Source organism: Alnus glutinosa, chromosome 7 (genome assembly GCF_958979055.1).
Source record: "Alnus glutinosa chromosome 7, dhAlnGlut1.1, whole genome shotgun sequence".
NCBI classification, from domain to species: Eukaryota; Viridiplantae; Streptophyta; class Magnoliopsida; order Fagales; family Betulaceae; genus Alnus; species Alnus glutinosa.
Window position 1 is genome coordinate 1,031,398 of NC_084892.1, and position 13,625 is coordinate 1,045,022.

General features: G+C 35.0%; 2 protein-coding genes across 2 annotated transcripts; one reads left to right on the forward strand and one right to left on the reverse strand.

The window, feature by feature from the left end:
- Window positions 1-6,071: 6,071 nt before the first annotated feature.
- LOC133873930 (UDP-glycosyltransferase 73D1-like) lies at window positions 6,072-8,578 on the forward strand. Its single transcript, XM_062311733.1, has 2 exons — window positions 6,072-6,955; window positions 7,687-8,578. The coding sequence occupies exons 1-2, from the start codon at window positions 6,172-6,174 to the stop codon at window positions 8,376-8,378; spliced, it is 1,476 nt and encodes a 491-aa protein (XP_062167717.1). The 5' UTR covers window positions 6,072-6,171; the 3' UTR covers window positions 8,379-8,578.
- A 1,768-nt stretch (window positions 8,579-10,346) lies between these two features.
- LOC133872776 (probable pectinesterase 15) lies at window positions 10,347-13,543 on the reverse strand. The gene is made up of 5 exons (XM_062310378.1): window positions 11,750-13,543; window positions 11,445-11,616; window positions 11,119-11,325; window positions 10,757-11,007; window positions 10,347-10,631 (listed from the first exon to the last, which is right to left on the reverse strand). Exons 1-5 carry the CDS (start codon window positions 12,151-12,153, stop codon window positions 10,424-10,426), a joined length of 1,242 nt encoding a protein of 413 aa, XP_062166362.1. The 5' UTR covers window positions 12,154-13,543; the 3' UTR covers window positions 10,347-10,423.
- Between the last annotated feature and the right edge of the window lie 82 nt (window positions 13,544-13,625).

Genomic DNA, 13,625 nt, shown 5'->3' on the forward strand with positions numbered 1-13,625 from the left:
ATACTTTAAAAGTGTCGTAAGAATAACCTTAGATAGAATCCTGTTTAACATATATACAACGGTTTTCAAAGCTTTACTTTATAAAGGTAATAGCAGATTAATATTACTAATCATTTCCCTTTTGTGTGTACCTACCTTAATATTCTATGCCTATATTAGATCTTATGATTTTCATATTGTTTCCCTTCTTCTTATAGGTATTGAAAGCATTCAATACCCCACCTTGAATATTTAGAAGATAGAGATACATAAACTTTATATGGTCATCACTAAAAGAGATAAAAATATATCTGACCATTTAGGCAATGAGTATGAAAAGGTCAACACCTTTCAATGTACATGATCTCAAGAATTTTAAAAGGCTCTCTTTGGTACCTCTAGTAGTCTTGTTGGTATGCTTTCCCTTTATGCAGTCCACACAAGTACCAAAGTCAGTAAATTACTGACTTTTATTTTCTGTATGGAGATATATTTCAATCTTCAAAGCCATAACAAGAGCATTTTTTAAATTCTCAAAGACTCTACTTTACGTCAACATCAGTATGTAGAAACAAACAAATAATTTTGTTTCAAAAATTGGAAGGTAGGTCAATTTTAAATATGCTTTAAATAAACCCCAACCAATATTCCACCAAAAATAAGAAAAATTTCAAGTTTAAAATAAAATTGAAATTTTTAACAAGCCAAACCAGAAAAATAAATTTCTAAAAAATTATGGAATATAAATCATTTTTGAGGTAAAAAATATAACTGAATCTCAAAATTAACCTATAGATCCCAACAACCTCAAATTATAAACACGTGTCATTTATTTTAAAAGGACTCTACATTTGTGTTGACAACGTGGATTGTTAAATAATAATCAATCCACGACATATTTGAATAAGTCACAAAAAGATATTCATGACATACTAGATATATGAGATTATCTTTATTTTAAGTCATTTCTTACACTTCATGCAATCTTTCTTTATATGCCCTTAATTTTCCTTATTGCATGAGAAATAAGTATCTTGATTGTCATAATACTTTAGCACCTTATTCTCATGCTTTAAGTGTTGGACATGATTGCGTTTATCGGTCTTTCCCTTGACATGAGTAATCATGTGAACACTTTATGAATTCTCTCATATCCTTGAACACACATGGTTAGAAGTTTATTTACTAACCATTTATCCTTACGTGTGTTCAAGATAAAATTCTATACTTAGAAGAAAGAATTAAAAAAATGAAATAGACCAATAATGACTCAAAAAATCTCAATCTTTAGGGACTTAAGCTAAACTACAAAATCTTTCATTCCCATAATGGAATTAGAAACTCTCAAATGAAAAAGCATATTAATTTTTTTCCAGTCAGAAAAAATATTACCATAAAGTATTGAAATATAAAACTACCAAAGTAGAGTAATTTGAATAGATGCAATAACCAAAAAATAAAATAAATACTTTAATGCTATGAAGTAACTTTATTTTAAATTCGTCAATGCCAATTTAAATAGTAAATTTCAACCTACCTATGGGTAAAGGTTGCATCACGCATGAAATTTACTCTTTATTAATAAGACTAAAGCAAATTTAAATATTAAAAAATAAAATTTTCCGTACCTGTGGGCAACCGAGAGAAATTTTACTTTTAATACTAAATTTGTTATCTTATTCTAATTAAGTCATAAAAAATAAAAACTTCATTGTGGGGATAAGTAATTAAATTTATGAATTAACTACAAGACGATGTCAACTTTATTTTAAATTAGCCAATGTCAATTTAAATAGTAAATTTCAACCTACCTATGGGCAAAGGTTGCATTACGCATGAAATTTACTCTTTATTAATAAGACTAAAGCAAATTTAAATATTAATAAATAAAATTTTTCGTACTTGTGGGCAACCAAGAGAAATTTTACTTTCAATACTAAATTTATTATCTTATTCTAATTAAGTCATAAAAATAAAAACTTTCCTGTCGGGATAAATAATTAAATTTATGAATTAATTACAAGACGATGTTAATTTTTCCATATGAAATTCATGTGTATGATCTTAATGCAATTATTATAAAATCGAGATGTTGTGGCTCTCCCAAAATCATAATAATCACGTTGCAGTTTATGAACATCTAATAAAAATTCTTTATAATGTTCATATGTGTAACCTGATGTAATTATTATTAAAAAACTAGGATGCTGTGGCTCCCCAAAAAAAAATTATTATGATAATTACGTGTGTGTAATCTTGATGCAATTATCATTAAAATTTGGGATGCTGTGGCTTTCCCAAAATCATCATGATAATTGCGACTTCATTAACATCTAACAACTTTATAGATGCCTCCTTAATAGCCTCAGGAATATAACAAACCAATACCTAAATGGGGTAAATAGCATTTTTCAATGTGCAACCAGGTGAGTTCTCAGGAAAGTGAGGGGGGTCACTTGGACACACTTAAATCCCAAGACTTTCCTAGCCAGAACTTTTCTAGACATTGCATTCTTAGATATTACTGTAAACACGCCAACATATATAGTATTGTTAATTATTCTTAGACCTAGGCATCAAACAATTTATATTTAAACAATATAAATACAAATATAAATCTGTGCATTTAAATAAAGTAATTTATTTACAACAATGTAAATAATAAAAGCATTAAGAAAACATAATGGCCCAAGGGTTCAGACTCTTTACACTTGGTGAATCTAAGTTTTAAGCATCACTGAGACTTTAAAGGCCTGATGGGTTGCTGCACGTCAGCCCACTTAAATGTTCCCTCCTTTTTCTTTTTTTTCCTTTTTCTTTTTAACTGAATAGGGCATCTTGGGCTGACCCAATGGGTTAGCACTTGGATTGGGCTGACCCGAATGGGTCAACCCACTTGATATCAGGTTGGACTCATGGGTTTTAAACCCTACCCGACCCCTTATCCGACCCGACCTGTATTTTTCTCAAAATTTGGAACCCTAAATTTCAATCCAGCCGCCACCCCTTCTGCCGTCGCCTTCTCTTTCTCCCCATCCACCGGCCGCCAATCCCACTGTTTCCTCATGTGACGGCCACGACGGCCGCCGCTCAGCAGGTCACGGCGCCGTTCACCCAAGTACCAGGCGGCCCGTGAAAGGGCTGTCGATACTGTCACGGGCGACCCTTGGGGGGCCACCCATCATAGTGACGGTTAGAGGCCGCTTGGAAGCGGCCTCTCCTCTTTGGGCAACAGTGCCGCTATGCCCAACGGCCAGCGGCATTTCTGGATGGCGTCCGTGATGGCATCTTTGAATGGTGTCCACGATGGCGTCTCTGGACGGCATCCACGGCGATTTCAAAATTGCCTAAATGGTCTGAAACGATGCCGGCCACGAAAAGGGCCGGCACCAACTTCATGTGGCGAGAAACCGCTAAAACCGCCGATGAATGGCTTGTGCTAAGGAGCAATCCGCCGGTGGATATCACATTGTTCGTCCATGGGTTTCAAGTACGGTGCCTAAGTGTTGGTGCTTTACTGTAATCTAACAATCCTCTTATGCACACATTCGAAACATCAAACACGTACAGTCCGTGAACAATAATAATAATAGGCTGATTTTTGTTCCATATGGAATAGTGGAACAAACAACATGTTGAAAAAACTAATACCCGTATGTTTTTTTTCAACCGTTCGTGAACAATAAATATAATTTCAAATAAATTATGTTCACACAAAAAAAATATTGAATTCAACAAAAACTTAATGCTAAACAAAATAGCATAGGTTGCTCTGATACCACATGTTAGATATATTCAACATATTGCTTAAACTAACATGCACAACGGAAAACAAATAAGACAGGATTCAGGCTTACCTCTAGCCATATTTGCTCAAGCGTTTCCACGATCCATCTGAAGAACAAGAAAAGATTATTTGAGGGATCTTCTAACCTATGCCTATGACTGTATTGCCGTACTAATGGTGTACACAAGCTATTAATTTATAGGCTAGGTCAGGGACCCTCAAATATGGTAAATACCGTATTGTCCCTCCCATCAAGGAAACAATATTATTAATTGATTTTAAATCAATTAAATGATTCCATTACGGTAATTTAAATAATTAAATTACCTAACCGTTTAAATTACCTAACCGTAATACCGTATATACTATTTATTTATTAAATATTAATAAATACTTCTTCTTTATGTGACATATAGGCTATATATGAAAATAATATCTTACATAATTTGCTCTTGATCCCAAACATTGATACTCTCCAACAGGGGCGGAGGGAGGGGGGTCGAGAGAGGGCAACTACACCCCCTCAACCCCCAAAAAGTTTTCTTACTCCCGGTAAAACTCCTCTGAATACTTTGGTTGCTCACCCTCAGCCACTCATTAGGGGGCATCCACGTTACCGGCAAAGCTTTTCCAGTCTTTCAAGGATTTAGGTTGCTCACTGTTTAAAATTTTCAGTCCTTCACGATTCAGTGTTTCAGAGATATAGAAATTAGGTTAGAATCACGAAGAAGGATGACAATACAAACGATGTGTTTTTAGTTTAGTATTTGGCAAAACGCACCGTTTAAATTATAAATTGAAGTTAGTTGATTTGCGTGTTGCGATTTGCATGAGACCGTGAGTTGCGTGAGGGAATTTGCGAATTTAGATATGTTGCTTAAAGCATATTTGTTAAACGTTGCGTTTAGTAATATACAGAGTTCCATGATCATGACAATCTGTTTTGTAATATGTTGACATTAGCCTACATAAAAAGTTAAAAACATAAGTATATATTGAATTTGTTGCGATTTCAATTTTTCAAAGTTCCAAACAACTTCTTTTCAAGTCAAGCAAATTTCTCTTCTTTTCCAAGAATTCAAAATCAATTGGTAAGGTTTTTTTTTTTTTTTTTTTTTTTTTTTTTTTTTTTGGTTCAGAGGTGATCAATGAAAAGAGTCAAAAGTCCGCCTACAACATAGCAAAAACTCAACCTTTTTTTTTTTCTTTTTACAATTTTTTTTTCGATCTTAAAATGTTTTAGATATGTAATCAAATTTTTACACTCATTAATTTTTTAAATTTATTATGTATATGTAAACTTTTATATTTAAATTGTTCTTTTAAATTAATTGTTTATGAATATATATAGTTTTTGCGACATATTTTAATTGTATAAAATATATAATTGTAATCGGTTGAAATTAAAAAAAAAAAAAAAAAAAAAAAAAAAAAAAAAAAACAACAACAACAACAACAACAACAATAATTCTATTGAGGTCCAATCAAATTATAAACGAGCTCATGTTGAGATAGATTTAGCAAATTGATCCATAAATCCTTGTTTAAAAAAAAAAATCAATTACCATTCTAATATTGGGCATTAAAAAATAAATTGTAAGTTACATTTTTTATATTTTAAACAATAGTAAGAGATTTTGTTTAAAGTGTTTATTTATTTCATAACTAACATTTTTAATCAATTTTTGTTTAACTTTATTTTTTTTATTCTGTCCCTAAACCAAAATTCTGGCTCCGCTACTGCTCTCCAAAGAAGACCGTTCTATATATTCCCAATCATATTCAACAACCGTAAAAAAAAACGTACTTTGATAATAATTATAATAATAATAAAAACAACTAAATTAATGAATCGATTACGCCACAAACAGATCTCTGGAGGGGTCTCTCCAATCATTCCAACCATCCGGAGCAACGATGCCCGGCATGTATGTTGTAGAAAACACCACAGTGGCATAAACTCCCCAAGCTCGCCCAAGCCATACTCTCCCAGTTCCACTGATGCTACAATTCACGAAGGAAAACAGTTTGCTCTTTCATCGACTGCCTCCCATGAGCTGTGATAGCCCCGCTAATCACAATTATTCAAAAGGAGAAAAAAATGGATGTTTAATTTATAGATTATAGTGTTCTGTTAAAATTGATTCTTACGGCGGGTAATTCATATATAATTGATGATGTTTCTGGCAAGGAAATAGATCCATCCAAGTGCACGTGGACAGCTGGAGGATAAGGGCTACATTTGTGTGGTTCAACTTTCTGAACATTAAACTCCCGTACGTAAAGAAGCTCCCGATTCATACAGCAAAAGAACATCAGTTTCAATAATCACCAAATTTGTAAAATCCATCTCCACCTGTTCTTGCAATTAATCATTATCAGTGATATTCGATATTACTTCTGCAATGGATTCTGCAACCGGCCAGCCTCACTTTGTCCTAATACCACTCATGGCCCAAGGCCACATGATTCCCATGATTGACATGGCCAGGCTCTTTGCGGAGCGTGGCGTTATTGTGAGCTTGGTGACAACCCCCTACAATGCCTCACGATTTCAAAGAGCTATCAACCAAGCAAGAGGCTCTGGGCTCTCGTTTCGGCTTGTTCAGCTCGAATTTCCAAGCCAAGAAGTGGGACTTCCCGAAGGATTCGAGAACCTTGACATCCTGCCCTCCAGAGACCTACTGAGAAAGTTCTACAAAATTCTCAGTATGCTCCAACAGCCACTAGAAAAACACCTCGAGAAAGAAACTCCCCCTCCAACTTGCATAATATCTGACAAGTGCCTCTCTTGGACATCCATCACTGCTCAAAACTTCAACATTCCAAGGCTTGTTTTTCACGGGATGGGCTGCTTCTCACTTTTGAGCTCCCATAATATTAAACTTTACAATGCTCACAATTCTGTCAGTTCTGACTCGGAACCCTTTGTGATCCCTGGAATTCCCCATAGAATTGAGATAACAAAAGCCCAGCTGCCGGGAGCTTTTGTTGCCCTGCCTGACTTGGATGATTTCCGAAACAAGATGCAAGGGGCTGAATCAACCGCCTATGGGGTTGTGGTGAATAGTTTCCATGAATTGGAGCGTGAGTACATTGAGGAGTACGAGAAGGCTATTAAGAAGAAGGTGTGGTGCGTTGGGCCAGTTTCTTTACGTAACAAGGAGAACTCGGACATGTTTGAGAGAGGTAACCTTAAATCACCACATAGATCGAACTCATATCTTTTTAAATCATTACTAATTCTAAAATTTTAGAGAAACTTCATTTATCACCTCTAATTTTTCATCTTTTCGCATTCATATGTATCCTTAAATTTTAAAAAAGTGTTAATTTAATTACCTCTCAGTTAGAATTTTACATTAAATCCTGTTAAAAATTTTAAAATAACCCTATATATATATATATATATATATATATATATATATATATATATATATATATATATATATATATATATATATATATAAATTCAAAAATTCAAGCATAGATATTTTTGTAAACTCTTTTAAATCATTACTAAAATCTAAATCTTTGTAATTTTTTCCTTTTTTTTTTCGTTTTCTTAAAAAAAGATTGAGGAGTATTTTAAAAATTTTGACACACATTCATCCATTAGGATTTAACGAAAAATTCTAATTGATAGGTAAGATGAAAAAAAAAATGAAAGATGAATACACTAAACTAACACTTTTTAAAGTTTAAGGGTATGATTGCAAATTAAAGTGGTAAAATATCAGGGGTGATAATTAGTAAAGTTTTCCATAACTTTAAATTACCACTTATTAATCCCAAAAGTTTAAGCGAATAGAAACTCATGACCTATATTCTAATACTATGTTAAATTATCATTAATCTCAAAAACTTAAAATAATAATACTAAAATAATATATTTAAGCATTTAATTTATATTGTAACAGGTAACAAAGCTTCAATTGACGAGCAACTTTGCATGGAATGGCTTAACTCGAAGAAATCAGGATCAGTTATTTATGCTTGTCTAGGTAGCCTGTGCCGCCTGATTCCCGCACAATTAATAGAGCTTGGGCTCGGCCTAGATGCATCAAATCAGCCATTTATTTGGGTGATCAAAACAGGAGAAAGGCATTTGGAGCTGGAGGAGTGGTTGGTGAAGGAAAGATTTGAGGAAAGGATCAAAGGGAGGGGGCTGTTGATCAAGGGATGGGCTCCACAGATGCTTATTCTATCCCATCCAGCAATCGGAGGATTCATAACCCACTGTGGATGGAACTCGATGCTAGAAAGTGTATGCTCCGGTGTGCCGATGATAACATGGCCTCTCTTCGCCGAGCAATTCTTTAATGAAAAACTAGTCGTAGAAGTTTTGAGTATTGGGATTAAGGTAGGCATCGAGATCCCTGTCAGATGGGGGGATGAAGAGAAAGTTGGGGTGTTGGTGAAGAAAGATGGGGTTGAGAAGGCAATAACCATGCTCATGGATGGGGGAGAAGAAGGTGAAAAGAGAAGAAAGAAAGCAAGAGAGCTTGGAGAGATGGGAAAGAGGGCACTGGAAAAAGGTGGATCTTCTCAATTAAACATGTCATTCTTGATCGAAGATATAACTCAACAATCCACCCAAGGCAAGGCGTAATTAAAAAATAAAAATTAACTATGGTATATATTTTATTGATCAATTATTGAGTGGAGAGATTCAAGGAGATTAATTTCTTGATTTACTCCATTAATTAAAATAAATTTCATGTATTATATGTTATATTGTATTATTATAATTAGCACTGCACCTTACACATAGCGGTGCTCTAATATAGAAAAATAAATAAAATGAAATAAAGAGAGATAATATCAATAAATAAAATATGTTATTTCAGCATTTGTTAGTAAAGTGCATGTACGTGTTTGTGTATTCTGTATTTCTTTTCGTTCTCTCTTTAATTTCTTCAGTTTGTTCATCCACCCCTTTTTTTTTTTTTTTCTTATTATGATCATCACCCTATCATTATAAAAATCATTAAAAAAATGTAAAAAAAAACTATATATTTCTCAATGCTAAAGGACACATATAACTCTTAGAAGTTGGTTTATAAAAAATTTCTTACAAACCAATTTGTAAGAAAGCTCTTGCAGAAGCTCAGACCTCGATCCATCTAAACAATATATATCATCAACTGCGGCTACATTTTTGTACATATGGTAACATTTTATTAATTTTCCATAGCTTTTTATGCACGTGGAAAATTTTATGTTAAGTTTTCATACATAGATGGGCAAAAGTATCAAATTCATAAACATGTAAATAACAAAAACAAAATCACAACTACCAATTACCAATTACGCATTTAATCCAAAGAAAAACTACCATTAATTAGAACACCAAAAGGAGAATCAACCACTAGTACTTTAGTTACAATGGGTCAACAATACTGAACCATGCCCGACTGCTCATCAAATTAGAGTAACACAGCGTCACAGCTACTCTCTTTTGTGAGTAATTATGGGCCAAGAATGCCAGACCATATTCGACTACTCATCAATATTTGGGCAAGATGGCCATAAAATGTATATATTGATTAGCACGGGTAATTTTTGACACGACCTGTGAATTTGACACGAAGTTAAAGAGTTAAGCTTAAGCTTAAAAGGGTTCGGGTCATAAAAAAGTTGACCCGTTATACCCGTTTAATAAAATGATTATTATAGGGTCAACTCATTTGACTCGTGGGTTAACTCGTTTGACCCCTATACTTAAACCTTTTTTTTTAACACTAAAAATTAAATCTAAACAATCATGTTACTTCTCTCTTTCTCTCACTGTCTAAAGAGTAAAGACTAAACTAAAAAATCTCACAAAAAACAAAACAAGTCTTTTTCTTTTATTAAGTTAGAACTTGAACATAAAAGGCAAATACTAAAAAAAAATTAGAGGAGTTTTTTTCTTTGTCTTTCAAGTTTTTGAACTTAGAAGTTGAATCAAAACAAGTAAATAATAAAACAACTCAATATTTCATATTTTAATTGTGAAATAATATAATTATTCAAAAAATTTGATTTTTTTTTTTTGTTTAAATTTGTGTTTTTTAGTTTTATTTTTATAGACTTTATTAATAAACAGGTCAAATGGATCGTGTTGTGTCAACCCTTTATTTAACAAAGTCGTGTTGGGGTTTAAGGATTTAATCATTTTATCTAAACGGATCGTGTCAGGATTGACCCTTAACGGGTTAGCAGGTCAAATGGGTCGTGAATAAAGAATTTCAGAAAATAAAACTTATAAGGAAGACGAAATATAAATATGTCACGAACGATGACCTATCTTTTTTTGGAAAATAAAACAGATATAGTCGTAATGGGGCGACGAGAAGCCTTCCGAGCATTTAAACTACTATCTGTAGAATTCGAGGAAAGATAAAGCAATTTTCATTGTGTAAATAAAAATAGTAGCGCTACGTAGAATTGCGAATTATCGTATTTATCTCGTTTAATAAATGGCGGGGCATTACAATATATTTATAACGAACGGAAATGAGTAATGAAAGATTAAGATTTATCCAAATACTTTATATTTAATATTAGTCAATCATCTTTCATCATCGAACCAGTATATATGCATGCTTAAGTTACAATATTTCTCTCTCGATCGTACATATAATATATAATAAATTCTTACATATAATAGTATCAGTCCGTTTGAATATCTTCTTTATCCCTATCAAGATCAGGAACAGATAAAATATTTTGATGATAGAGAAGCCATTCATCTCCATTAATGTAGGTAATATCCATGTAGAGAGCTGCTTCAAATTTACCAAGTTGCTTTGCGTACGAGACCCTATATGTGTAATTTGCTCCTGGTCCCAAACATTGATACTCTCCAAAGAAGACCGTTCTGTATATATTCAGAATTAATCATATTCAACAACAGTAAACAACGTACTTTGATAATAATAATAATAATAATAATAATAATAATAATAAAAACAACTAAATTAATGGATCGATTAGGCCACAAACTGATCTCTGGAAGGGTCTCTCCAATCATTCCAACCATCCGGAGCAACGACGTCCGGCATGTATGTTGTAGAAAACACCACAGTGGCATGAACTCCCCAAGCTCGCCCAAGCCATACTCTCCCAGTTCCACTGATGCTACAATTCACAAAGGAAAAACCAGTTTGCTCGTTCATCGACTGCCTCCCATGAGCTGTGATAGCCCCGCTAATCCCGCCGGCGACTTCTTTCGCTATTGAATTAATGGTGCACCCCTGCCATATATATATGTCCATATACAATATCTTGTTGGTAAGATATTTACTACACGCACAAATACCATCTAGCAAAGCATACATGTTCTTGATGTGGAAGGTTTGTGGTACCTGATAGAGAGATCTAGCGCTTCCAAAAATGAAATCAATGGATCCTTGGATGAAACATTCGATGAAATAATGCCTCCCACGATCATCATTAAGTGTGTCTTGGGCTCCATAAAACCCACATCCATAAAATGCAGCCCTGTCGCCTGCAATTCGAAGTGCCACTGCCTGACCTCCAATTATCCCCTGTGGTGGGGAAGGAGCTGTGTTCTTTTGAAAGAAGCAGAAACAAATTAATCAACAGAAAAATTCCCATAAATGGTCCATTAATTAGGAAATTTATAAGCAATATAATCTTACATTTATGTGCATGTGTGCATGTCAGTTACCTTAAAGCTAATATTGTAAGCAGTAAAGTTGGAAGCAAAAATGGCAACTGAAGAGCTGTAGGCAGTCCCTCCGGTGGAATTTGCGGTGTCGTTCCATTCTATAGCTGTATTAAGATATCCCTGACCTTGAAATATCAGATTTGTCTTGTTGGCCCCCACAACCAATTTTTCCCTGCCAACATTTGGTAATCTAGCTTATTGCTTGCAAATGTGTCTAACACGTCTTTTCTCTTAATGATGAAAACTCTTTGTTTTTCTAATGATTAGAAAGAGAAAGGGTTGAAAATTTTGTATGAAATAATGACCTGTAGGTACCAGAATCAATGATGATGAGGGTCCTGGTGGGGCTATTCTCAGGAACAGCATCTACTGCCTTCTGGACGCTGCTAAAATTTGCACAACCCTTCAAGTCGACCGTCAAAATGAGTGCCACTTTGTAGATGGATACGAGCCTAGACTTCCATTTTCTTGTGTCACATCTTCTCTTAGGCTTCCTCCGATGATGATGGCCTCTATACAGGATATGGGACAAAAGATCCTCAACCCCACTTTGCTTGACAACCGTATTGTAGATAGCAAGGTAGAAACTGTCCGGAGCACTAATGGCAGTACTAGTATTTGAAGGAGGGACAGTATACAGGGTGATGATGATGGACAGGAGTGCAATGGCAAAGGCAGAGAGCCAAAATATGGCTGCTTTGATTCTCATGGTTAATGCTGTGGTATTGAGTTAAATGTACTGTATCATTGAGTATTTAAAAGTGGGTTTAGGGTTTCATCATGTGCCAACATGGAGAGTTCTTCATGATTGGCGTGTGAGGTACGAAATGTAGACACACGGGAAAAAGTGGAGAGATGGTGATTAGGAAGTTGGCTCCAAAAAAGTGATTGTATGGGAAAGAAGGAGAAAGAAAGATGGGCACCAATATTGAAGAGAGGAAAGTGGAGAGAAAAATGGGCAGCAATGAAGCAAGGAAAACTCACACGCTAAGCCAGAGAAATAGAGCAATGATGGAAGTGCCGAAAGTGTAAGGGATGTGCGTGCGTTTGTTCAGGTGGTGGCTCCTTCACTACTTCTGAGACAATGCCGAACTGGGTAGTGGGATTGGGAGGCTCTGGCTGATTATGAAAATGACTGGCTGCAGAAATTGAGTTGGGTTCTTCCTTCTTAGCAACAATGCACGATTCAAACAAGCTTACGGCATTGAGTTTTAGAGGTATGTCAATGGCACCGCCCTCGCTCATTGGTGGAGTAGCAGGAAATCTTGGCCCCGTAAATCCGAATGAGGCAATGCCATCATAAGGATGGTCACGTGGGTTTGTCCTCTAAGTTTCACATTATTGAATGATTTTTAGCTGGTTAAAGCAAACATGCAATCTGTGATCATGTACAGCATCTTCATATGATCTTTCACCCTGAATGGGCCGGTTTGGAAGCGGTCAAATCACTCATTTAATCGAAGAGAGTGGCTCACCCACCCGCAATAGCCACCTTTGTGGCTCAGTGCAAGTGTTGTCATGCTCGTGTCCTAGACCATTCATTTTAAAACTAAACCATTGCATCCCTGCAATGGTAATTTATGCCGTGATCAAGGTTGACGCAATTGTGCTTGTCAAACAAAACAGAAAGATAGTTCGTATTCCAAGTATTCAACTCTTACCACTGTGTACTTTGCTTCAAACAAAACTTCCATTGATACTCTTGACGGTAAAACTCTCGCCCGATTTTCACTTCACTGGTTACAAGCTGGAATAATTGTGCTATATTAGTAGTCCCTAAAATTCTGGTGCTAAATGCTAATACTTGTCACGTTTAGGCCTTTAGCAATGTCCAACATTTCTTGTCCTTACTTTCTATTGGGCCTAATAACTCGACACCCAGCCTATTGACCAATCTGCCCACGCAAGTTGCCTATTGACCAATCTGCCCACGCCAGTAAAACCTTTACCGGAGTTGCAGGAACTAGGAAACACAACAATGAGCTAGAGCCTCCAATGAGGGTGTACCATGTGGCCAGCCATTTCGGCAAACCTGCTATACAACGCGGCCAACACCATGTAAAAAGGAGAATTCCACCTCCTCTCTTAAGTTATCTTTTTCTTACTTAACTAAGATTATTCTTCTAAGTTATACTAACTTAAGGATCAGAGAGTCACCTCGGCCTACAGTCAACTGTTCTA